This window comes from Ammospiza nelsoni, chromosome 7 (assembly GCF_027579445.1).
Source record: "Ammospiza nelsoni isolate bAmmNel1 chromosome 7, bAmmNel1.pri, whole genome shotgun sequence".
In the NCBI taxonomy this organism is placed as follows: domain Eukaryota; kingdom Metazoa; phylum Chordata; class Aves; order Passeriformes; family Passerellidae; genus Ammospiza; species Ammospiza nelsoni.
In genome coordinates this window covers 19,412,445-19,439,011 of record NC_080639.1, presented here as the reverse complement: position 1 = coordinate 19,439,011, position 26,567 = coordinate 19,412,445, and the positions used below count along the sequence as shown (strand labels likewise).

At 39.1% G+C, this 26,567-nt stretch overlaps 1 protein-coding gene across 2 annotated transcripts in view; it reads left to right on the top strand.

The window, feature by feature from the left end:
* The window catches only part of MAP3K20 (mitogen-activated protein kinase kinase kinase 20), a 92,431-nt gene that overhangs the window by 10,454 nt on the left and 55,410 nt on the right, over positions 1 to 26,567 (top strand). For both annotated transcript variants that reach the window (XM_059476158.1, XM_059476159.1), the window contains exons 3-7: positions 19,246 to 19,333; positions 23,461 to 23,562; positions 24,331 to 24,396; positions 25,324 to 25,352; positions 25,470 to 25,607. In XM_059476158.1, coding sequence (XP_059332141.1) covers positions 19,246 to 19,333; positions 23,461 to 23,562; positions 24,331 to 24,396; positions 25,324 to 25,352; positions 25,470 to 25,607 — 423 coding nt within the window. The remainder of the gene's footprint in view (positions 1 to 19,245; positions 19,334 to 23,460; positions 23,563 to 24,330; positions 24,397 to 25,323; positions 25,353 to 25,469; positions 25,608 to 26,567) is intronic.

Genomic DNA, 26,567 nt, shown 5'->3' with positions numbered 1-26,567 from the left:
TGATGCATGTGGCAGAGTAGAAATGCCTCCTGTAGCAGGATCAGTCCTTTTGTCCTGAGTGATAATTGTGTCCACTCATTGAAGAAAATTGCACATCTACCACTCCAGAAGTTATTTAGTTTGGTATTTTTGTGAGGGATTTATATGAATTATTAGGTAAACCCATAATTTGGCTCCCACTGAAATGAATGGGAGAGACTGAGGCCAGGGGCCTTATTCTGCAAATTGCTAGCAGTTCTTTTGACTCCATTATCTTGAGCAGATAACTGCTGGATTGAAGTGTTACAAATGTTGTTTTATGCCTTGCCACGACTGCTTTTCACTGAAGAGCACTCACCTCCTTTGATTGCCCATCTTTGAAGTTTACCTGTTATTTGTCATTGCTTTTGAGGGCAATTTGTTGGCAGCTGGTTCTTCTTGGTGTGGTTCTTCACCAGGAGGTTTATTACTGCTGGAATTTCACCTGAAATTTGAATTTAATTTTAATACCACAGGTCTTTGAAAGTACTCCATGGTCCATAAGCTGTCTCGTTGCTATTGATGGGCAGCAGTATTGCTTCAGCTTTTACAACCAGAGTACTTGGGTACAAGATTTCTTGATTTCATGCAGAACATATGTTCCTGGACTTCTTCAAAATGCTGGCAGTGGTCTGTGCAAACTGCAGGAGAGTGGTGGAAAAAAATCTAGTAAAACGTAGTTGTAATCTTACTGGGCAATACTTAAATATTTCTGGTGAACTAACAGAACTAACTTGTGAATAGAAGAAGTTAAATCGAGCAGCATTAACTATGCATGCCTTGTTCAGTCATGTCTGTACTGCATTTGAGTTTTATGAGACTCAAAAATAAAGACATGCTCTCTCTGGTTTTGTTGCTGTATTGCCTGGAGTCTGACTGCCATGGAAGTTAATTTTATATTGTCAGGGTTTCTTGTATGTAATACGTGTGTTGTAAGCTTTAGGGGATATTTTAATGCTTTATAAAAATTTTCATATGGCATATAATGCAGCTTGTTCACTTTTTTGATTTTTATGATCCACTTCTGGAATGGGCTGTCCAGAAGGCATAGATTGGGCTTGTACCTTCTGAAGGGGATGAGTTAAGTATAATCACATGCATGTCACTGGACTTACCTCATTCATGTTTGTAGTGCTAAAAGAGAGCATGTGATAATTTTTATATGGGTCATGAGAGTAAGGACTGGCAATGATTTGCAACAGTAACAGGAGAAAAACAACAGAGTAAAAGCAAAACAAAACAAACTGAAATTGATACTTTAGCCCTGACAGGACTAAAAATAGTAGATGTTATTTTTCTTTGTAGTTTGTAGCTGGTATGGGTGCTCTGGTGCCAGCCTAGAATGACTCTCCACACTGGGTCTTGGCTGTAAGGAAGGGAAATTTTGTTGCTCTATTAATATTTTATTAGCTCTTTCTAGGAGCTTCTACTCCCTTACCTCTCTCAGGTCTGAGTCAGCAAGTATTGAGAGTAATGAACACTGAGAGAGGACTTAGAGTGTGTGCTGTATGAAATTATTGCAGGGTGTAGGAATCTAATATATGAACTTTCCAGGGATCTGCACCTATACTGAAAAATTGCAAAGTTCACAATAACTGATCTCATAGGAATCCATCCAGCCCCATATTCAGTGAAAGAAAAACAGAATCACAGAATCAACTAGATTAGATGAGACCTTTTAAATCATCAAATCCAGTCTGTGACCTAACACTACCTTGTCACCTAGACCGTGGCATTGACTCCACATCTGGTGTTTCCTGAAATACCTCCAGGGGTGGTGATTCCATCACCTCCATGGGTGGTGAGCTCAGTCACCCTTCCTGTGCTCAGTCACCCTTCCTGTGAAAAACTTCTTCCTGATGTCCAGCTTAAATCTTCCCTGGTGCAGTTTAAGTCTCTGTCCCTGGTGCAGTTTAAGTCTCTGTCCTCTTGTCCTGTTGCTAATTGCTGGGAGAAGAGACTGACCTTCACCTGGCTACAACCTCTTTTCAGGTTTACTGCTATGTAGTGTTAGCTGCTAAAAGGAGATAAAACTGTATTTACTATACCAGAGGAATGTCTTAAAATGTCTTAGTTTCTGTTTTACAGAGTGGTTATTTTGCAAGGTTTTCTGTTTAGGTTTTTAAAATATATTTTGGTAAAGGAATTGGCTTAGAGCACTCCCCTTGGTGCTGACTAGGGTATTCTCAAAAGGTATCAAGAGGATACTTAGCACCCTTTATAGACTGGAAGTTGTCAAAATTGCTTCAGATGCTCCAGCTGTTCTGTATTCTGTATCTTGCAGAATAAATCATTTTGGATAGGACAGACTTCTGCAATGAATCTGACTGATTCTTTATTTGCCTATTCTTGGCTTTCATTCAAGAGGTAATTTTCTGGAGGACTTTATTTTCTAAATGAATGTTATATTTCCAGGAACCCAGAAAGTCACTGCATGAGATTTTGTTAGTGGATGCTTTGGATATGACTGTGTTGTGTCATGGCATATGTGTTGCAACCAAAACATTGTCCAAACCCCATATTTGGGAGACACCAATATAATGAAAGATGCCAGAATACAATTATTCTTGCCCAGAGCAGGCTTTAGTTTCATTTTGTCTGTTTTAAGAAACTTCATTCCTGTGTCTCTCCCTCCTAAAACAATCTTGGAAACACAGGAATCAGAGCTAGAAAGGAATTTGTCAGTATTTTGCTACATTTTATTGTAGTGGATTTTTTTACTCATGAATTTAAACATTTTTATACCTAGTTTTTCATTAAATGAGTAACAACTTGTGAGTTGCCTCATATAAATAGTGAGTATTTGTAGTACAAGTTGTGTGGTTTAGTGCTTTTTTTGACTAACTTAATTTGAGATTCTTACACTGGCTTGTATATATATGGTTTTTTAAATCAAGCCAACTTTGGGGTTAATTTGATATGGACATCAGCTTCAGTGAAACTGGTTTGTCAGGGCCCACACTGGCAGTATGTGGCTTCAAAAGTTATTTTGAATCAGTTGAGACATAATAACTGTCAGTGGTGCAGACCACTGGATTTTGTACTACAATTGTAAAGGGGCAAGTGCACGTGTCCTCTTGACTAGTGGCCAGTGTTGAACAGCTGCTACAGAAACAAATTTGATTAACAGATAAATTGCTAAGCTAAGATGCACCAGGTATGTCTGTTGCTTCCTTTTGCTTGTGTTTTGAATTGCCTTAAACTTTGTAAGGGAGAATTGAAATTACCTTGCATGTGCTGCTTGTTAGGAATATAGGTACAGCTTCCCTAGCTTGGTTGAGTCACAGGAAATTACTGTGTGCCTGACCTGGGTTAGGAATATCTCTAGGATATCTCTTGGACCCTTTTATCTCAGTTATCTCCAGTTGGTCTTCAATTTCAGTGGTTTGTTTGTTTTGGGATTGTTTTTTTCAGAAGGTGCAGTATCTGCAAGTGAACAAGATTTTATGCTGGTTTCCTATAAATTATGAATAAATGTTGTTTAGAATAAGGAGAAAATATCTGATTGTTTAGAAAACACTCTTTCTTATCCTCTTTTCTGTCCAGGATGTGCAGGATATGTCCACAACATTAGAATATTATTAAACATTCTTTACTTTTGTAATTAATTTAATTCCATTGCATATTGTCATAAAAATTATTCTGTCAGTTGCAGGTTTTTGTTTGACAGTGGGCTGTTCACATTTCCAGTAGATATTTAGTTGCAATTAAGGGCATTTTTCCTAGGGTGATTTATTTTGTTTGCTTGCTTGTTTCTTTATTTTGGGATTTTTGTGTGGGTTTTTTGCCTTTTTTTAAAATTTTATTTTTAATTTTTCTCTAGATATGTTTCTTCTGTTTCAGTCTTCTTTTTGCATGCACTCAGTTGTAACTTATAATTTGGAAGAGAGGTTGTGTTGCTTATTTTTTTATGCCAGCAACCCTTGACATCAAATGGCAGCTCTTCTGTTTCCCCTCCCACGACATTTTCTGACCCTGAGCTTCTGTTGAAGTGATTAACTGCAAAATGGTATTTTTGGGTATTTAAGCTGTCCTGAAGCTTTGCTGTGGAAATCTCATGGATACAGAAGAAATCCTTTTTTCTCAAAGTGCTGTTTTAGGCTGTTGCAGGCTCAAGCAATTGAGGATTGGTTCAAGTTAGACTTATGTAGACATTTATTTAACTATATGGTTTTCTTAAAACAGTATTTACAAGTAGAAAATCACAATGACAGGTGAGTGGTAATTTGAGAGATGATAAGCAATTGCATGTTTGAGTTTTATGTGCTTTGAGGGGACAGCTGACAATTTACATGACCCACATGGAAATCTGTTGGTGTTGCAATTCCTGGGGATGCTGATTAAATAGCTTGCACTGACTTGCAGCATACAGAGTGACAAATTGTTTCTGATGATCCCAGAGTAGCTCTTGAGGTGAGAGGAAGTACTGTTTCAATCTGACAGGATTTCTGAGTTGTTGCACGCCTGTGTGATGGTTCAGATGAAGTCAGAGACCTGTGCTGGAGTTGATGTGATCTGAGTCTGGGACCATTCATCTCCTGGAGGCTGTTTTCCACAGGAGTATTCAAAGCTGAGCTTGGGGGCTGCAGTCTCTGGCCGGGTCCCCAAACTACCCGGCACACTCATGGTGGCAATGGAATTTGGAGCAATGTGTTTTGTGCTTTTAAGAGGGCAATAAAATGCTCTATAGAACTACATAGGCCCTACTTTACTTCCCTTTTTTTTTTGTTGTTTCTTAGTCCTTAATTTTAAACTGGCTGCCTGTGAGTTGTGTAAGGGTCTGGAGAACAAGATTTCTCTGAAAACAGAGTTGAAGAAAAGGGAAAATATATCTTAACTTGGATGCAAGCATCAAAATCAGTCTTTTTAATTGTAATTAAACAACTAAGACTTTAAAAGTTATTTCATATTTACCTATTTCCACTCACTAAGGTGCTGATAGAGAAAGTTTCCTTTTTAAGAGGACAGTATAAACAGTCACAGGGAAATATTCAGATGTGTTTATGTTAGCTGGAGGCTGCAGAGGAGCCCAGAGAACAGCTTCAGCATTAACTCTTTCTCTTATACTCAGTTAATTGTACTCACACACCAGGGAGATGAGGCCAGCAAGGGCAAACACAGAGCTGTGCTTCTGACCCAACTGCCTCCAAAGTGCCCTGTTTATATTTTTAAATGTTTCATCTGTTGCAATTCAGCCACTGGGGAAGAATCCTAGTTGCAAATACATGCTTGTTTATTAGACTAATGTTTGGACAACCTGCATTCTGTGTAATTTCTATTTAAGAAAGCCAGCTCCACAGGGAAACTGGGTGTCTTGCACACAGGAGGGGCCCCCTATGGGTGTACCTCTTTGGCAAAACAGGGCCTGGCCCTCGGGTGTCATTGAAGGGGAACAGTGCCACACACTTACCCACTTATCTTCTGCCTCTGGTTGCTTATTTTTTTTACTCCAAAACTCCTGAAAATTGAGGTTCCTAGTGGCTAAATGGTGGAGGCAAGGGAGAAAAAAAATTGTGTTATGATATACATGACTGACCAAATAGCTGTGGGTTTTATGTATTGGGCACCTGATTTTCCAGTAGCCACATCAAAAATAAGCATGGGTGGTAAAATCCCTTGAGCTGTTGTAGGAGAAGTGAGGAAGCTCTTGGTAGACAGCAGAAGATGAGATGCAGTTGCTTGTACCAAGTTGCTCTTGGAAGGTGGGATAACCAAAAGACAGGCGTGCAGGCTGGGCACGTGGCAGCCTTTTAGTGAAAGCTGGGGCACTCTGCAAATTGTTATCTGGCAGAGGTAGCATAGGAGAGATGAGCAGATATTTCTGGAAACTTGCTAAAATCAACTAGTAGTTGCACCTTTGAGCAGATGATTGACATTTACTGAGAGGTTATCTTTTCCTCTTGGAAGGACTGTACAGCTGAGAAAGTGTCATGCATACCCATGTGAAATTAGAGGGGGGAGAAGGTGCAGAAATCACTTCTTGTCTAATCTTGTAACAGCTCTAATTTTAGTAATGTTAGATGCATTTGAGGCAAACCTTTGAAACATGAAGGGTTATAAGTAGTGATTGGTGGGTTTCCGTCTTTGTGAACTGTGTACTTTTAATCTCCTAAACAAAGGAAAAGGCTTTTTGACTTCCCTGTGATATGTCTCTGTGCTGAGGGTGCTGTGTGTGGTATAAGTATGGAGCAACAGATGGCTACAATTTGGAGATGTTGAATTCCTCTTTCTTTTGGATGTTGCCTTGCTGTTACCCCTGTAAGAGTTTGTGAGAGCCCTAAAGGCAAATACAGGATCCAGATCCCACTCAAAAGGACCAAGCATTTTGGAGTTCTGCTCTTAACTTCTGGGTCCTCAGTTGTTTTTGTATTTGTACCAAAGTCTTTATTGTAAAGTCATCTCTCCAAGCCAGTGTCTCATCTGTCCTGTGCAGAAGTTGGCAGTACTGTGGTTTCTGGCACTGTGCTCCGAGTGGTTTACTCTGTTCCCATTGCAGACCGATTCCCTGTAAATGCTATAATTCTGGAAGGAGTCCTGCAATTTTTCACTGACTGGGAATAAAGTTCAGTCCTCCTAGGATCAACAAGCGTTCTGTTTTTACTTGATAAATTTGAAACATGCATTAAGAAATCTCCTGCCTTTTCACTCGTGTGATTCTGTGCTATACTGTGAGAAGGAGGATATTCACTGCCTGTTACAGCTGTTAGTGAGATGAATGTGAAGTAACAGCACTAACAGGGTGCCTGACTCAAGAAATTCAGGCCGAGTGACACTTGATTCTGTAGCAACATTGGCATCAGCTGTTAGTTCTGGTGACATGGTCATTGCCTTGAAACTGTGACCCGAGCTCCCTTTTTGAGAAATTAAGAACCTGCAAGCCCACTTCAAAGACCAGGGCAGCTGCTTTGTTTGCCTTTTAAAAATCTGTATTTCTGCCTTTTTGCTTGGTCAATGTTTAGAACCATTTAAAAAGTAAATGTGACATGGGGACTGAGATCCTAGAGCTCCTCTATAATTACATATTCAAGCACAGCCACACAAAGGGAAATGAGAGTCCCTTTTCCTTTATGTACCGTATTTCAGCTTTCCCTTAGGTTTAAATTGGCGTTTTGGGCTATGCTCGCTTGAGCCACTGAAGAGCTTATCACAAAAAGAAGGAAACAGGGGGAGGGAAAGAAAGATAGATTTCCAAATGACAAGCGTTTGAATAGTCAGAGTTCAATCCCTAAAACAAAAAGTGGAATCTTTTTTTTCTAAATAATGTGCTTTACAGTCTCACCTCTCATCTTGAGAAACATAAAAGAGCAAGTAAAAGAGATGACCCAAATCACAGAGTCCTTTGAAAGGAGAAATTCAGCTGTTTTGAACACTTACAATCAAAGGAAGTGGTTTCCCTAATTACGTGAACTATGTGAAAGCTCTCAGAATAGCTCTTCCACCCCAGGATTCCTTGCACTTTAGAAGTTTGCATAAAAGCTCACATGGAGAATCAGATGCAAAGTGTTTGATTCAAATTTTATTAGGCAGAAGTGAGCATACATTCCTGTCTCTGGGTTTGACAGCTGCTTGGGTTTGGACCACAAGCCTGGGTTTGATGGATTTCTGTCCTATACTTAAATCTTTCACTCTTCAGGTTCTCTGGTGAGACACCCCTATCGAGAAAAGTAGAATTGAAAAAATGGAGAAAGGATAGAGGGATTTCTTTGTGAGCTTTCAGTTGAGGATTCTTCACCCTGATTAGGCTGTTCATTGTTGTGAAAACCCCTCCGTGTACACAGCTTTTATGAGGAATTTTGCTTCTTCACATTTTAAAGAAACTGTGTATCTTAAAATATAGATTTGGAAGAATTGCAATCTGAATTCTAAGCCTTTAGTATTATTCTAGCACCACCATTTACTTCAATCCATCAAAATTCTGAATTCAGTTGAGACTTTGAACAAAAAAGCAATATTTTCAAAAGACTATTACACCTTGTGGTTTCTTTTTGTACATACACAATAATAAAGGTATGTTAGTCTAAACTAAACAGTAAGGACACATGAAAAGATGCAGGACACTTCTAAAGGCTTAAGATCTCTTGCACTGCCCCTGAGGATACAATATGGACTAATTAATGGTTTAAATATTTAAAAATAATATTTGCAAGGTTTAGAGTAATATACAAGACCATCACACTTGCTCTGCACAATAGTGACCTCAAAATGGTCTCATTCTCCCCTCAGAGCTAACTACAGTAATTATATACAGATTTGGATAGACAGAGATAATTGATAAAATCAACCTTGAGGAGAGATCTAAAAACTCTTCAAAGTGCAACAATTCAAACTCAAGAAGGAAAAAAGGCAGGAGGATTATGGCAGCCTTCTGCATATACGGAATTAGCCAAACCCTTTTTTATAATAACACTGCCAGTCATGAGATACTGCTAACTCTTCTTGAAGAGAAGAGGAATGTTTCTCTAGGTCCTTTTTCTCCTGCCAGTACTGTTTTGTTTTTCTCCCTCTCTTCCCAGGCAGAAGGAAGGACTTTACCTGGAATAAGGGAATTATCTCCTAGAAGTAAATACCCTCAGGAGGCCAGTGGTGTTGCAAGCAAAATGCTCAGCACAGTAGCAGCACATCTAGAAAGGGAAGGGAAATGTAGCATAGCCATATAGCTGTGACAGGGTGGGAAAGAGTTCTTACTGTGGCTTCTAGAGACTTGTGTCTCAGGCAGCAAAACTACCAGAGGATGGTTTTCTTAGTTGAAGAAGAATGCTTGAAGTCATTCCAGCCTTGCTTGACCTGAAAGTGGCATGGAAAATTACATGTGCTTGTGTTTGATTCTTGGTAAGAGTCAGTTTCTCAGGCAAGGGTTTGGGTATGTCTGGCACTGGAAAACGGGAAGCTGCGGTATATGTGATGCTGTTGCTCTTCTATACCAAAGGACCTATTGCAGATTTGAATGTACTTTGTGCCACCAAAACATCAGGGAGTTCTGGGCCCTGGATCCAGCTTGTGAGCTCAGTTCATTGTACTGAACTTTGCTAATCTAATCCTTGTCATGCTTGGAGCATAAATCAGTTAGTAGTTATGCAAAGACTACAGGCATTGCTGGAATAGGAAGAGATGCAAATTCTTTCTGCTGCTCTCAGATTCAGATTGGAATTCTCATTAGCTGCAGCATAATGCCTTCTTTTCAGCTCTTTAGGTACAGCCCAGGAGAGAGGCTTGTTGAACTCTGTGTGTGACCCTGGTCCTGAAAGTTCCTGTGGTCCCATGTATATACAGTTCTGCTTCCTCTTTGCTTCATTTATGGCAGGTCCTCGGCAAGCACAGTGCAAGGCGATGGAGGAGTTAGTGCAGGTCAGTGGTTTTGTAACCACAGAATGGATGATCTTCATTTTGTAACTGGCCTTTTACATGTTATTCATTCCCCATTAAGTATGTGTGATGTTCCTCTCATTAGTACAGACGTGGGTGGTGGTTACAGTACCTCTGGATGTTCTTCCCTAATTTGGGGAAGGAATTGGCTAGAGATACTGTGGTTTCAATGGAGAAGAGCAATGAGAAAAGAGACTTTTGACTTAATTTGATATCCTGTAGTGGTACAAGACCCCTGTGAGTTCTCTGTTCTTGCAGGTCTGCAGGACTCAAAGCGACTGCCTTTATAGGTCAGTCTGCAGTCTCACTCTTCTAGATATGTTCTTCTGGATTTCCACTTTCTGCAGAGTTCAGAGATACTGGTATTCAAGTTATTAACTTCCTAAAAATGTATTTTGAGGCTACCTATTTGTATTTCTGTATAGCAAGGATTAGAAATGAAATGGTTGTTACTGCCTTATCTGTGTAAGCTGAGAGCTATAAAGACAGATAAGATAGGGAGTTCTGTGTACAAGAAATTCATCACAGAAGAGTAAGGGAAAAGCTGAAGTTACATGTCAAAAATATGTAGTAAAGTAATACTAATAAATGTTGATGTATGACACTAACAACACTTTTAGAATATTACTGGGTTTTCTCTAAGTTTTTTATCTTAGCCATTGTTTTACTTGAATTTTTTTAGTTCTAATGGAAAAAAGATTGAGCTACCATAAAGGCAGCATGAAGAATCCCAAGAAAAAATAAACATTTAGTCCATGTTTCATGAAGATTAAAGCTTAAAATTTGATGAGTTTTGTCTAGTTTTGTTGGTGGTGGTGGTGGGTTTTTTTTGACCATTGCTACCCAGTAGAAGTAGCATTTGAACCAAGTTTCAAGTAAAATACAATTTTCAGTCTTTGACAAAGAAGAGTGACTTGTCTGAAAAGCAGGTAGAATTCACCATGATTCATGCTGGATCTTTTGGACAGTTTCACATAAAACCATGATGTGTGTCATTCAGATAATGGTGACAGCTCATTTTCCTGAAATTCTCAGATTTGTGAAGTTGTGCTTTGGAATCGGTAAAAGTCACAGAAAAATGCCTCTTATGTGTGGAAGACTCTCATTCACTTCAGCAGAGTGCCAACATCTGTAGTTGGCAACTACTTTGCTTCCTTTTTATGGCTGCTGGTCACAGCTGTAATTTCTGTTTTGAAAGCTTGTTTAAGTTAGGTGTACTCCAGGTAGGGAACTATTCCTACCTTTTCAGCAGGGGCAGCTCAGTTTTGAGCGACAGCTGGGGAGAGCCTTGTGCAGAGCTCTAGCAGCCCACGTGGAAAACAAAACCTTGTGGTGTGCTGTTAACATATAGCATCTTGTGCAGTGGTTTTTTTTTCATAAGGGTGAGCTCAAACTGCCTGGTTGAGTTACATTTTCAAGAATTATAACATTTACTAGAATTCCAATAAGAGAGATTCCCAACAAGTGTTGTCCCTGTCTTTATCTATAGTAGGATTGATTTATCCATTCCAAGACAGGCTTTAAGTGAGTGTTCACTGAGTACATGCTGGGGTTTTTTTCCTGTGGTTAAATTACAGTTTTCATGGTTAAGATGGAAAAATACTTCATTGTAAAGATCATAGCTGCTTTAGAGGAGTGGATCAGGATGCATAAGTACAGCTGTTGCTGTCTCTGTTGCAGTCTATGCTAATTGTTCAGCAAAGGCACTGTACAATGAGATTTGATTTGTTCTAGGTTGTCTTATCAATATTTCTTACAAACACCCTGCAGAGCTCAGGAAAATCACTGCTCTACTTACATATGTATGGCCATGGCTCCTTGAGGGTGGATTCGTTTTGCCTGTCACTTTCATACCAAAATGCCTTTCCAACAAGGTGCTCTTGAAACCTACAGTGACTTTGATCTCAGAAATAATTTCCTTGGATATTTTTCCCTTTCTTGGGTCTGGAATGATCCCCATGTTGCATATTAGCGATGATATCGTCTCACCTAGGGAGCATGCCAGGAGTCAAAGTTTCAAGTTTTGTTATTCTGTTGTATTTTAGGAATGTTGAGGATTTTGTTACTGTTCTCCATGGTCAAAGCCAGTTTGTCTTCAAAGTGATTGTGAGTAACTTGGAAAATTTCCCAACATTGAAAAGAGAAATGATGATTGCTGAAAATAAAAAGCTCTATGGGAGCTCAGGTATTTCAGCCCTGCTGTTTAGTCCACTCATCTATTGTTTCTACTCAGTTGCTGGTGTTGCTTTGCAGCTGGAGGCAGGTCAGTACTCCAAATCTGCTTGAATTAAAAATTACAAATATTGTAGATATTGCTCATTTCTAAACTCATACACCGGTACAAATACATAGTTTATGCATGTTTTGAATGGTTTTGCTTTATGTGAATAACAGTAGTGAAATCCAGACTAAACTTGTTCTTGACAGATCTGCCTTTATCAGATACCTTTTATTAAATGTTCATACAACCTCACATTGTATGCTGCAAAATGTAACAGTCCTTTGGGTGTATTTCCACTTGAAATTTGTCTGAAAAATGAGTTATTTTTCCATAAATTTTGTTTACGTATTTTGTTTGTTTGGATTTTTTTGTAAATGGCAGTGTAAATGTAACAGAATTTTTTCAAGCTTACTAACTATTCTCTAAGGATTTTCTGCAGAAAGTGCCTTTGCTTAGTTTTGTCAGTCTGTTAGCAGCCTCTTCTCTCACAGCACATTTTTAACCCTCCTCATGAGGAAAACACCATGATCCTGCAATTTCTTAGTTAGTGCTGCATGGGCTCCACATGGTCATTGCACTGGTGGAGGTCAGAGGGAGGATTGAGCCAGTTAGCTTGATCTCATTCCCTTACTGCACAAGGCAGAGGGTCTGCTGCCACATCACAAGGACAAAGCCCCTGTGATTTTTAGAGGGACCAGCCTGCTTTTCATGGGCTGAGCAAGCCATTGCAGTGTTTTGACAGACACATTCTGAATTTGCTAGCTAGTACTTTTAATCCTCTAGCCTTCAAATTATCCATAACATACCAAGTTCTGTGCCAAGGCAGCTATAAAGAACCATACTAGAGTATAAAACTCAGTTTTCTTTTCAAACGGTCAATATCCAATACATTTCACTACTAATAAATCCTATGGTATTGCATGATGCAAATTCATTTTTTAAGTAAATTTCATAAGATGGGATGAGTCTAGAACAGAATAAAATAAGTTTATGTCCATATTCCTTATCTGTGGTATATTATGATAGTTTAACATAAATGAGCTCTCTTGGTAATGTGCTTTTTCTTTCTTCAAGATTGTAACCTTAGAATCAATACAAGGTATTTAAAGTGTGTGTTTCTATCACAGTATCTCCAAAAGTGAGATTTTTTTGGTTATATACGCCAGTGGATTTAAAATAATGGTAAAATGATTATACAGTAATAGGAATTTATTAGTTTCCTGTACATTTCCACTTCTATTCTCTGGGATTTGTAACACTTTAGGACATAATTTTGGATGCAGATTTGATGCTGTGAAATATTTGCTCAATCAAAATGCTTCCAACTACAAATTTTGTACATCATTGTAGATGTACTTATGAGAATTTAATTCTGGTGTTTACAGAAATGCTGGTGACATCAATCTGAGAATGTAATTTAACTCTTTTCTCTGTGGTTTAAGAAACAGGATACTGTTTCCTGATAGAGCCTGAGTGTAGAGGCTGTGTTGTAAGGCGCAAATGCTGACAGTTTTAACATGTAAATGGCCTGTAGAAACCAGCTTTTTTTGGGATAAGTTATCATCTAAATGAATACTGGAAAAGAAGCCCAATCTCATACAGTTTTAAGTGCCATGCCAACCATAGTTTTAAAACAATGACTGCCTGTGGGAAGAGGTGGTAGCACATGTATGCTGGGAATGTGCCCATTGAAGCACTTGGTAACTGCTTATTTGCGGGTAAAAAATCTCATTGAGGATTCTTTGGCTTTGCCATGTCCATGTGATTTTCCTCTCGCATTGTTAGTATTAAAGACTGTTTAATAGGTTATACAAAAATTCTCTGAACTGGACAATCAGTAACCTTTGCCTGTTATTTGGGCCCCCACAGCACAAAATTCTTGTTTTTAATTTTTTTCTGTAGAAAACTTTATGACAACAGACAAATCAGTAGGCAAAGTCCTAAATTTCTATTTTGTAGCTGCATAATTTTCTTTTCTGGGTTCAAAACTATAATAATTACTTAACATCACTGCTATATAATTCTTGGTAATAATTTTATGTTTCTGAAATTCTCTAGGTATCCCTTTATTGCATATTGAGAAGATAATTTGTTAGTTATGACAGATGGTGACTGTGTTTTTATTTCATCTGTTAAATGATATTTTGGGCTTGTTCACCTAGAGAAACTGATAATATAAGAGGTGTCATCCTTTATTAGACATCAGTAAATTCAGAGGAAAGGATTAATGAGACACTGGAAATGGACATAGACTGGATATATTTCTGAGCAGGAATCTAGAAATAAAGGTGTGGGATTTATATGTGTTAGCATTCTGTATCATTTTTGTATGTGGTTTTCACTAATAGAAACTATTTTACTGAAGCATCAGCCGGCCTCTTCCAGCTGCCCTTGCATTGGACTGTAAAATCCCCTGAGAGTAGCTAAGTTGCAGCTCTCCCAAGAACATGACAAAGGTCAAAGCCTTTAAAATGCTACAAGACTTAGGAAAAAAATATCTTTCCAAAGCTGCCTTAAGTGTGTCTAAATACCTCCTTAATAAACATGGCAAACAGTTCTCTGGAAAATTAAACAGCCAAACTTTTGCACAGTGTAATAATATATATTATAAGGCAGTTAAGGAGGTTGTATTAATCAGATTAAATAGCTAACCATGTACAGCTCTGTAATTTTGCATGGAGTGAAGGTGCCACTTGCTGTGTGGTTCCCTGATTTACTAACAGGTGATGCAATGGTCTCACAAGGGGCTGCAGCTATTTCCTGTGTTAATCTTAAACCAGTGTGCTCAGACCAGGGTGGAAAGATACTTTACTTTCCAGTCAGCTGCTCCAAAGATGCCTGGAAGAAGTGGTGGTTCACTTGCTGTGGGCTCAGTTTGTCTGGACCCATGCAAAAAAAGCCTTTTGATACTGAAGAACTCTGTGAACAGATGTCCTTTTACAGTTCCAGCTGTGCTGCTGTAGCAGACTGCCCAAACCCTTGATCACTTCTCTTGACTACAAGTGTGAAAGTAACAAATTTCTAATATATTTCCAAGGAGAACCAGAGTAACTAAAATATGCTGAGTTGTTTGGTCTTTGCTAACTTTAACTGCCTTGGGATAGGGAGCTCTAACAAGAGCAGCTGCAGCTGCTCTGAGTAGCTGGCAAGCACCAACACAGCTGTTGCAAAGTGCCTCCGTCCACATCCTTGCTGTCTTTGCGGCTGCAATTAAAGATCTGACGATGGGGCCTTGTCTGATTCCCAAGTAATGCCAGCTCAGCATCAGGTGGCCACTGCCCACATCTGCAGTCAGCACCGACCTTGAAGACCTCATCACAGCTGAGCTGCACTTGCTGCCTTTGCTGCACTGGTACAAGGCAGAGCAAAAACAAGGGAGGGCTTGGGTCATCCTGGTGAGCTCAGGCTTGTGGGTCTCATGACGAGACCATGCTGTCCAGGCAGCTTGCTTTGTCCCCTCATCTGCTGCTGGCTGTGGTTAGAATTTGTGTTTGTGATTTCTGTGCAGCTATTGCTGAACACAGACAAGACCTGGAGGAGGACTTTGTTTTTACCTGCTGAAGCACCTGAAGATATGGTTATTCATGCATGGTTGTTTGTACTACAAGGTTAAGAGCAGTACTAGTGGGTCTACAAGCAGCTCTAGGGTGATGTCAGTCTTGGATGATGTAACTGTCATTTTCACAAAGGTCAGTAAGTAGAGATTAAACAGGCATAAAACCAAATTACCTGTTAAACACTGTGATCCATACCACGGTTCAGAGGACACAATTACACTGTTTGTACACTTAGGGATTACCTGAATTACAAACTCTTACACTGTGATTGTTTTATGAATTGGCTTGATTTACAGTAAGCCAGTAAGTGAGAATTAAATGAAAAAGTTTTCAATGTAATTTGCTCTGACCTTGAATTTTGTGGTATTTGAATTATGTAAGCAGTGGATTAGGTTTGTTTAGAAATCTGAATCCCTTTGCCTTCAAGAAATGGTGTGTAGTCTGTAATCCCTTCAGCAGGACTCAAGAGAGGAACATAATTTCATCCATACCTGTGATGTAAGTGCAGTATGAACAATTTTAGCATAGTTTGATGGTGAGTAACAGGCTGTTACTAAGTTTAGCATGGTACTAAGCATAATATTCAACTCTGTTGCAGTTACCTTGTGTCTCTGTGTCTCTGTGCTATGTCCAAGGTGTTTGTATTTATGTATTTGGATGTCTTTCATTCAGCTGAACTCTACTAGTTCTGCTTCAATCCAGAAAAAAAAATTCTGTCTTTCACAAAAAAACTAATGCAATGAAGTAGTTGAATATTTGTTGCTTGCCATCACTATTTAGGAATTGGTGCTCATTTAGCTTGCATAAGATAGATAGCAGCTTTACTGAGGGGAAGAGTGTCATGCCCAAGCCAGCGAGGGCTGGCTTCTTCAACAGCTGTAGATAGGTAGATGGATGACACAATTTTCTTCGAAGCATTTAGGAATTTTGGATTAAAATACAGTTTTGATGCTTAAAGGTGATTCTAAATATTCTTGTTAGTGTCTAAGAGACCTTTGAAATACCAGTCTTTACCCACCACTTTGTAATTTGCTATCTGAAAGTAATTTTCATTGAAATACGGCACCTTCTTGTCAAAGGTAGTACAAAAGCTTCAAAGATATGGACTGGCTTGCATGTGGTTCTCACTGTAAGGAATAAGAGTCTGAATTGGCTAATACAGTTCACAGCTGATCACAGCAACAGAAGAGAACAAAACATGAAAGGAATAGTCTAGAATCGCTAGTGCGAACAACAGCATAGTGATTTAAAGTATTTAGAGAGGATTTCTTTGTGATATAATGGTCCTTTGGAAAAGTTAGAAATTTTTTTACCCCACAATTCTTCATTGTCATATTTGTGGGCAATTAGAAGGTGCTTCTCTGGATTTCTTAGATGGAAGCTTGCTTTGGTATCTATTAAATCCCAGATTAGAGTATGAACATCAATGTGAAGGTGATGGTATTAGCTGTGGTCAATACAGCATTTTTTTGTAATTCTGCAATGTGATCTTTGTGTATACAACATAAATAAGATAACCTTAAAAATATTTTATTGCATTTCCAAGTGATAAAAGCACCGTGTGTCTGTGCCTGTGCCAGTGAAGTACTCATCTTCTTGGCCTGACACTCATATTTTGATTGCAGTCCCTGTCATGGTAGCACTGGGTGATTGGTTGGTCTGGGGTTTACTGCAGTGCAGCCCCTCCTGTTGTCCATGGACTCTGATGGACTTTTACTGGATCCAGCAGCATCTTGTATGAGATGGAGAACAGTCACTGGGTTCTGCACATAGTTGTGGTGGGATAGGGAGCTATGGAACTTGGATTTGTTAATCACGGGCATTTTTAATCATTCTCTGAAAAGATTCACCAAGTACTTGTTTTATAGCCAGGACCTAAATATATTATGCTATTAGAAAATGGAATATGAGACCCATCAATTTAATTCAAATGACCTGTTGAAGTACTTATGTTGTAAACACCACAGCAGATGGTGTGCTCATAACTTTGAAGACATGGTGTGTTTTAAGTACTTCACAAGAAGATGGTTTTATTCCATTCCTTCTTACCAAGGTTTTAAGGAAAAGGTGGTTTAGATAGTTTTTGTAACTGTTTGTATTATTCCTGTCCTGTATCAGAACATTCAGCTAGGCGGTCAAGGAGAGTGAGGTCTCCTGGTAATCTGGCAGTAATGCTGGTAGGAATTAGAGAATTGAATGCCCAACTGAGTATTTCCTAAGGAATATACAAAGATAATACAAAAGTTTCTGATATGGAGATTTGAACGACTCAGTGGTCACCTGCATCCTCCAGCCTAGGGAAGGAGGCTGGAGGTACAACTCCTGCTTCTGCTGCTGCAGGAGTTCCTTGTCTTGGGAGATTGGTGGGGCTGCAGTTGTGGGGCAGAGCTCCTTCTGCTGGCAGATCCCCTGACTGGCTGAGTCTTGAGTGTTGCTGTTTACCTGCAGGCCAATCTTTTCACATTTGCTTAGATATCTGCCATTTAAATTATTTTGTGACCTTCTAGATTCACTGAAAACAGGAAGACTATAGCAGTTTTTATGCAGAAACCCATAGTACATCAGCTACTGCTATTCTAATAAATTTAGAGCTATAGCAAACCAGTATTTGTTTGGCCTATGTTTTATAGATGGTACCATGATACATGTGCTTATGTGCATAATTACAGATGAAGGCATTAGATGACTCAATTTTTTGCTGTTGTTGTTGCTTAAGGACTTTTTTGAGTAACTTCAACACAGTTCTGAAGACCTTTAGCTAATGCTCAGACATTTACACATATGCGATTAAATCTTAACTATAGCTTTGAACTTAACTTGGGTTACACTAACACTTCATGCTGCTTAGCCTGCTCAGCAAGAAAAACAGTATTACCATCAAGTGAGTAATCATTTTATCACAATACCAGAAAATTAACTTTTAAAATGTATGCTGTTTTCAGCAAATCATACTGCAGACTGACTTACCTACAAGTCCACAAAATAAATTAATTGGCAGCTTTCTGAGAACATGTGTGAAGACTCACCTGTGGGCGAACAGCAACACTCCCACTACAAGTCAAGGGATCTTTAAAGGGATCTGTCAGATACTTTTGATAAGTTCGGAGGCATTAATTGTGATCTTGTTTTTGTTAGATGCTCCTGCCTGGTACAGAGTTAACATAATCTCATAATCTTAAAGCATTACTGTGAAGAAAAATATAAAGTAGTACATATCTGTATTTGCATAATATCTATATTTGTATAAAAACATGTGTCTAAAATCTGTTATATATTTGTTTTCATACACTGCAGAGGTAAAACTGTTGAGACACCTTCCCAGAAATACCGGATCTTTTTTCTCAAAAACTACAGGGCTTATATGTGTTAATTTCTGTGGATACAGTCTCAGTGTCTTGCAGTCTCTTGCTCAAACCCAGTAGCATTCTTCAAGTGGAATTTGAAGGTTTTGTACATTTTTCCAGAATTGCCAAACATCTGTAGTCTGCTTTGAGGAGCAGTTTTACCCAGGAGCTTTACTGGGTATTTGGCAATCTCAAGCACGCTTGCTCTGTGTATTTAATCAGACTCCACAGCGCATGCCTAGAAATTCCTCATTTCCAGTAAACATTGGATGGAGCTGTGCGTGTGCATGGAATGCTGTAACAGCCTGGAGTGCTGGACTCGCTGAACCCATGGTACTTTGTGCATAAACACCAATTCTGGATTGGACTGCTGCTGCTCTGCCAAAAATCCCAGATCTTTCTTGGAACAAAGTTTTCCAAGACCTTCAATTTTTCCAAAGACTTAACTTCCTACATCAGTGCCTTGGCCATGAAAGAATAGTCTCAAATTTATTTTTCCCACCTTCCCACCCCCCCAAACATACAAAGCATTCATCTGCCAAACTCTCACTAGGTTTTCAAATGCCAAGGATTTGTGAGCAGTCTTTCCTAGATATGTGTGTGCTTATATATATATATATATATATAATATGCTGTATGTGTGTATACCCAGTGGGGTATGAAATAAGTTATTATGATAAATGACCCTTCTGAATTGTTCTGAATTGTCTAACTTGTTTGTTTATTTGTTTGTTTTCAACAGGCAGAAATACTCAGTGTGCTCAGTCACAAAAACATCATTCAGTTCTATGGAGCTGTCATTGAACCTCCAAACTATGGCATTGTTACAGGTAAGGATTTTTGTCTGACCTTTTCTCGACTCTGTAAAGCTACAATGTTACAAAGTTATCTCCAGTATTACCCAGTTACAGTGTTTTGCTAATTGCTCTGGTCTTTTTTAAATGTTAAGAGTGCTTGGCACTACCTGCCTCAATGTAATTGGGAGTGCTGGAGGTGGGAACCAGGCTGGGAGCATAGCTGGAGGCAGCATGAGGCAGGTGAGGCCTAGGGTGTTCTTAGTGCACAAATACAGGACTCCTTTTAACAGTACCTTTCATTGTGTTCTTGTACCCTGTTTGGAGAATTGCTTTCCCATTCTAATTGGTGTGTCACAAAAATAGAGGTTTTCATGATACGAAGTTCTGGCTGGTTCTGTTCTGGAAGGAAGGTGGGCTGGGTGTCTGCTCAGAGCAAAGCTGCCCCATGAGTTCTGCCTGCACTGAAAGTAGGAGAATTTGCATTGTGAGGTTCACAATGGGAGGAGTTTGAAATAGAGTCAAGGGTTAATAAGGCATTGTAAGACAACTCCCTTTGTACATGGAAAACTAGGTTTTGTTTGTTTTGATATTCCTAGAATTATGCAGAAGTTGCTTTTTGTGGTATTTTTGAGGTATTTTGTTAGTGATTGGTTTTTTTCTGTCACCATTTTAAGCTTCCTGCTCTTACCTTGGGAGATGGTCCAGATATAGAATTTTCTCCCTTTCCTGTATGAGACAAAGATAGAAGTAGAAAGTAAACCGAAAGCAAAGAAATTTCCCAACTGCTCAAACAAATGTTTGAAGAGATAAAACTCATGAAAGTGTGGATTGGGAGGCATGTTTTGGCATGTCTGTAACTTTCAAAGCTCAGTGTGAAGAGTAGTCTTTTGCATGTGGCACAATCTAACACCAATTTGAGTCACTGCTGGTCAGGTTTTTGTTGGTTGGTGGTCAGAACTCATGAAAATTCAGTTATTTCTACCTGCCTCTTAGACTTCTGCTTATCACAGCAGGTGGCAGTGTAATCTGAAATGCAGCATGTTTCAGGGCGTGGGGAGCTTTGCTTACTCCAGGAGTATCAGCCTACTGCAGACAGCATTCCAGAGGTGCATGGTGTGACCACAGTCTGCACCACTTAGAAATGCACTGATGATGTCATATAGACAGGAATTTGAATTCCTTCTGGAAGCAATAAAATTAATAGAAAGCTAATAAATCAAGCAATGTAATTTTACTATCCTTTTTAATATAAGTGTAAACCAGCAAGCAGAGTAGTAAAGGTGAGGTGTAATCAATGACCTGGGATGATGTCTAGATCAGAAGACCTCAGCTTGATCTCACAAAGATCAGGGTTTGGAGGACGTATGACTGCTTACCAGTCACAGGGCAGACAGCAACTAAAGTAATTCACTGTGCTGTTGAGAATGGGGACTCTTTAACTGCCTGTGAGATAGAGACTACAGTGTGTAGTTCAACAGCTTTGTTCCACAGGGAACTTTTATCACACCTGCTTGAAAAAGAAAGAAGTTTGGGGATTTTTTAGCAAACTGTTGATTCTCCGTGCAACTTCTAAGGAGACTGGAGTCCTGTGGATTGGAATGGAGGCAAGGCTCCCTTTCCCTACACCATTTTCAAATCAGAGAGAATGGTTACTAATAAAAGAAATGTTGATTACACTTCAAATGTCTTTTAGAGGGATTTTCACTTTGTGAACTTCTGGATGGCCTTCAGTGTTGCAGACAATCCTGTGTTTAGTTAGAGATTTGTTTCTTGAGAGAGAAAATCCCAAATAAGAAGATATCCTGAGAAGTTAATGTTTCTTCAGAGTGATGGAGATGAGAGCATTCAGCCAAGTACTGGCATGTACTGAACATTACCTGCATGTAATGTCTCATGTAGGATTGTTAAAGAGTTCTCTGAGAAGGGCTACAGCTGGAGTTAAAAAAATGTTTTCCTCCTAGGATGTATGTCAGTGTTCCAGCTCATCCTGCTGCCTGGTGAGCTGCTGTCATGGATCCCATGGATCTAGATGTTACTGGCCATCTCTGTCAGCAGCAATCTCAATATGTGGCTTTCAGATATGGCTTTTGGCCACAGCTGCCTCATCCCAAAAGGTTCTCAGAGCTTGTGCCCCCAGTGCACAGAACCATGTCTGCCACAGCATCACAGGGTGGGCCCAGTAAGGCAATCAGAGCTTTTCTTTCTAAAGCAAATATTTCTTTTCCATTAGTTGCAAAACATTGTCCTTGCAATAGGCTTTCCAAATCCACAAGCTCCTAGTAAATATCTGTGGCACAGTAAGTATATGGAAGAAATACTAATAGTGGGGCTTTGTTGATTGAAGCTTACTTGCCTCTGTTCACACAAAGTGGCAAAGGGCTGAAGGAGCTGAGCTGTCCCCTGACCCTGATGAGTTGAATTATGCATTGTAAAGGCATGCAAAGCATGCAGCCAACCTGTTCCTGAAGAATCCATTTATAAGACAGATGATGACATCATGGGTAAAAAAAGCTTCTGTTTTAATTGTGGAAATGTGCGGGTCAGCAGCTTACTCCTCTGTCGGTGACATCAGAAGCAACATGTCTGTCCTTTCAGTGGGAGGTTGTACAGCAGGGATCCAAAGCTCACTTGCCACTTGAGTGTTTACTTTCACAGGACTTGCTATTTTCTCCCTCTTTCATTTAGCACTGGAGTCTTCCCATCTGACCTGCCACATTGTAGGCTGCAGATTCAGTTTGGTCTCAGTGTCTTTCCCCATGCAGTGATCTCCCAGTGTTTTTTATTTTTTTGGTTAGGAACAATGGAAATTTTTGTATGCATTTACACTATCATGTATCAATCATTGATTAATAATATTATTTTAAAAAATCAGATACATTTGATGTAGTCTTAAAGGCAATGATTTTGTGGCTGCTTTGAAATAAAATGAAGATTTTGCGAGTCTTCTAGATAGGTTCCAAATTCTGCCTGAGAAGCACATTGAATAGCCTTGGGAGAGAGGGACAAAAGGCTTAAGTTGCTCCTTGTATCCTCCTGCACTGGGTGGCATCTGCCTGCCCTGTCATTGCAAGCAGATAAAAGAAAATGTATCAGCTGTTTCATCTTATGAACCTCCTGTTGTGTTTTTGGTGAAACAAATTCTAAATAAGATAAAACTTATTTCTATTAATATTTCATATTACTAAATACTGAGCAGAAGAGCTACAGGCTTTAAACTGCTGTAGATGACCTGCAGCACAAGAAAATCTGTCCTGCTTATCACAGGGTTAGCCTTCTTGTTTCATCCTTCTGTTTTTTCATGAACAAGTTATTTGATCTGCTGTTTTGTTTCTCCATGGGGAAATAGGAAACTTTCTACTTGCATATATAACAAACGTTATATATTTAGCATGTGGCTTTACTTAAAAAATAAATTTAAAATTATGTTTTGTTGTGGGACATAATTTATACACAGTACTGCTTACAGTGGGGAGTATCCTCTGATTTTGGAAACAATAAAATGAATCTGATACCACCAAACTCATCTGTTAATTGTTCTTTGATTAAATGTGGTTAATTCACTGTGTAAAAAGGTGTAAAAGAATTTTAGGTTATATGAAAGGGGTACTGTAGAGATTTGAGTTGTCTCCAGTTTCACACCTAAATATGTGTAGGGCTGACTAGCTTGTTATTCCTGCTTTAAGCCCTACAACTCTGACAGTCAGACTGGATTCCAAACATCAGTGGGCTGCAAATGCCCTTGTTTGTACCCCAGAATTCTGCTGCAGGATTCTGTAGGTATAGTTATGGGAAATTAAGAGAAACCTCTGCTTGTCCTGAGCAAGGAGTTTGCACAACCTTTTACTCTAGAATTTGAACTGCTTTGCCTATCTTTCTTGATGCCAGGCCTTTCTAATGCCTTTTCATTTTAATGCCTGTTTTTCTGTATGATTACACTTTTTAATTTGTTTTTTTCATTTTTTGTTAGTAGTAGCTTATATCTGCATTGGGACAATCAGATAAACTCTCTTACTGTACTGGTAATAATATTAGGCTGTTGAACCCAAATTCTTTGTCATTAAGCCAGAGGACTGCTTTCTGGAACTGGTAGAGTTTCTATTATGTCTTTCAAGCTAGGTGCAATGTTTTTAAATATCTTTGTTTGTTTGTTTTTTTAACAGAGTATGCTTCTGCTGGCTCACTGTTTGATTACATTAATAGTAACAAAAGTGAAGAGATGGATATGGATCATATCATGACCTGGGCCACTGACATAGCTAAAGGTAAGCAAGAAGAGTGACATATACTGCCCTACACATCCAGCAAATGTACAGCTTCCTTAGTCAGGAAAGCTTTCCTAATCTTCCTTATTGAGATGGTAAGAAAACCAATCAAACATATTGATTGAAGTGAAAAAAGCAAAACCCGTTCACTGTTCTTTTCAATATATTCCTTGTTTATTATGAATCCAGAAATATTCTGGAGTGAAAATGTCTTCTGTGAGCCAGTTCTGGTGTGCCCTTAAGTCCTAAGAGGATAATTTGCTGATGTAGTGTAATTATGAGGTAAAGTGCATAATTGCCCTTACATTTGATTTGATTTGGGGCATTTAAGGAAGCTAAGGACTTATTCTCAGCAAACATACTGAAACTCTTCATATAATAATGTAGAATAATCTGTTCCATCCTTTTTGTTCTCTGTGACTGACCACACAATAATTAGTGTAAACTAATGAAAAAAAAGTAAATTCATATCTGGCTTAATTGTGTAGACACCTCCTTAACTATATAGTTAGAGAAAATAACTACATATGATGTTAAAACCCATTAGCATATCCAGATAGATACTTTGAGAGATAAGTGAGCTTTGGTTAGTGCTTTTTACTCAAAGTAGATTGTGGGAAGCTTTGGTTCTCCTTCAGCACGTCAGTATGGCACACAGGTATGGCAACTTGCAATGAGTACAACTAGTGGGAACCAGGAATCATGACTGCAGGAATGGGATGGCCCTGCTCAGCCTGTCTAACTAGATTGTTCCTTTGTTTTGTGTAGGAATGCACTATTTACACATGGAAGCTCCAGTCAAAGTTATCCACAGGGATCTGAAGTCCAGGAATGGTAAAGTAGCAATACTCTGAAACGATCTGCATTTACTGTTACCCATTAATGTGGCATTTAAATCTGTGCCTGAGTTTTGTAAACAAGCAGAATGCCATGGTTGTCATCAAAGCTGCACTTGTTGAGGCACAGAAAAGTTGTCTTGTTCCCTCCTCCCCATCCTGAGCCTGTCTGAAGTTCATTACCAACCTGGCATCATCTAGAACACTGTGGAGGACTCTTTCAGCTTGTGTCTTGCTGGTCATGATTGGCCAAGAAAGCTGATTAAGCTTTCAGATACTGCCTGGGCACTCCTTACTTCTTTTTTCTATTTGGAAAGGTTGAGTACCAGGAAAGGCTGGCAGACACCAGACACAATAGACTGGATAAGGCCTATTACTTCTTATCAGAAAATCATGTCTTTGTTGTGGCTTTTTTTGAGGTTTGACAGATATTCAGGCTTTTGAGTCATACACGTTCAGTGTGGAGTCTGTACTTAGCAGTTGACAGTCATTTCTGAAATTTGCTGAACATTGCCTTTTAGATGAAAATTCTACCACTACTGGTGGGATAGGAGAGGCACAGATTTCAATGATGTATAATAGTTAAGAAACATGTAGGTCTCACCTCGGTTTTAGGTTTTCTCCTCTTATTAATGACTCTTCAGAGAGCTTCTTGTTAAACTAACTGTACTGGGGAGAATGAAGTTCATCTGTGTTGCTGTCCTTTAACTCAGTAAGGCCTGAAAGGTTTTGCATTTGTTCAGAGGCTTGCAGATATTCAGCAGATATTCTGTCAGCTTCCCAATGAAACCAGGACAGATGTGCACATTCAGATGCTGGCTCACCTTAGGGTCATTTGTCTTATTGAAAAATGAAGTATTTTGCTGTAAAAATGTATTAGACTTGCTTTTTGCATTCTTGTAACCTTTTGTTTTTTCATTTTCAGTTGTTATAGCTGCTGATGGTGTGTTAAAGGTATGGACACTTTAATTATTTGTTGAGAGATGCTGCTGCTTGACTGGATGTTTCTATGTCTGATGAATGAGGTCAATACTCACAATACCAGTTTAATATTTTATTTATTTTTGCCAGATCTGTGATTTTGGTGCCTCAAGATTCCACTCCCATACGACGCACATGTCATTAGTGGGCACTTTCCCATGGATGGCCCCAGAAGTTATTCAGAGTCTTCCAGTGTCTGAAACATGTGACACGTACTCGTACGGGGTGGTGAGTGTCTCATCTCACTGTGCATTGTGGCAGTGAGACAGAATTCATGTGCTGCAACTGCAGTAGTTTTAAATAAGAACAACAAGAAATGCCACAGTTCCTTCTGTGACTGACCCATTATTTATAATTATATGCTTGAAAATGATAGGAAGAACACAGTATCTTGCATGTTTGGTAGCATCTCATTAGATTAGCAGCATGCCAGTGTAGGAAGTTCCACAATTATTCAGCATATGTCCAAAGGCTTTCAGGAGCTACTGAAAGTGTCATGAATCTCTGCTTGTGGGGCTTTTTTTGTGGCACTAAAGAGAAAAAGCTTGTCTTGTAACGGGGGGTAACATTAGCGTTCCACTTTCCCCAAAATAGAGTGTCACTGATTTTTATTAAAAAGCAGCTCCTCTATGCTCAGTTGTTTAAAAGACACTGCTATCACTATCTGTGAGAATAGACCCCATCTGAAAATACAGAAGCCCAGCACTGCTTTGCTGAAGGGTGAGGAATCAGTTATAGTTCATAAGAATGTCAGGTTTTCAGATTCAGTAATGTGAATTACTTTACTCTGTCAACAGTTAAACTCTAATTTAGTTTTGCTCTGCAATACAAAGCAGGCTAGAAATAGCCCTACTGGTCACATCAGTTGTGTGCCTAAGCCCATAGCCTTCCTCTGGCAGAGGACAGTAAAGAGTATTTGGGGCAAAATGAAAGGAAGTGGGGCTGTAGTTTCTATGCATATTGGTGCATTAACCATTTTTCTGTTTGGATTCAACAGTGGGTGGCAGAATGATAAATTCTTCACTACCTGCCAAATGTTGTGTCTCTGTCTTTGAGGAATGGGAGGAGGTAGATATGAGGGAGGCACTGTGATTTTAAGCTAGCACCTATGGCTGTACACATCTAAGCTGATGTCTCAGTGGAGAGTGACTTAAACTTTTTGCCAAACAGTTGTTTATAATGAGAAAA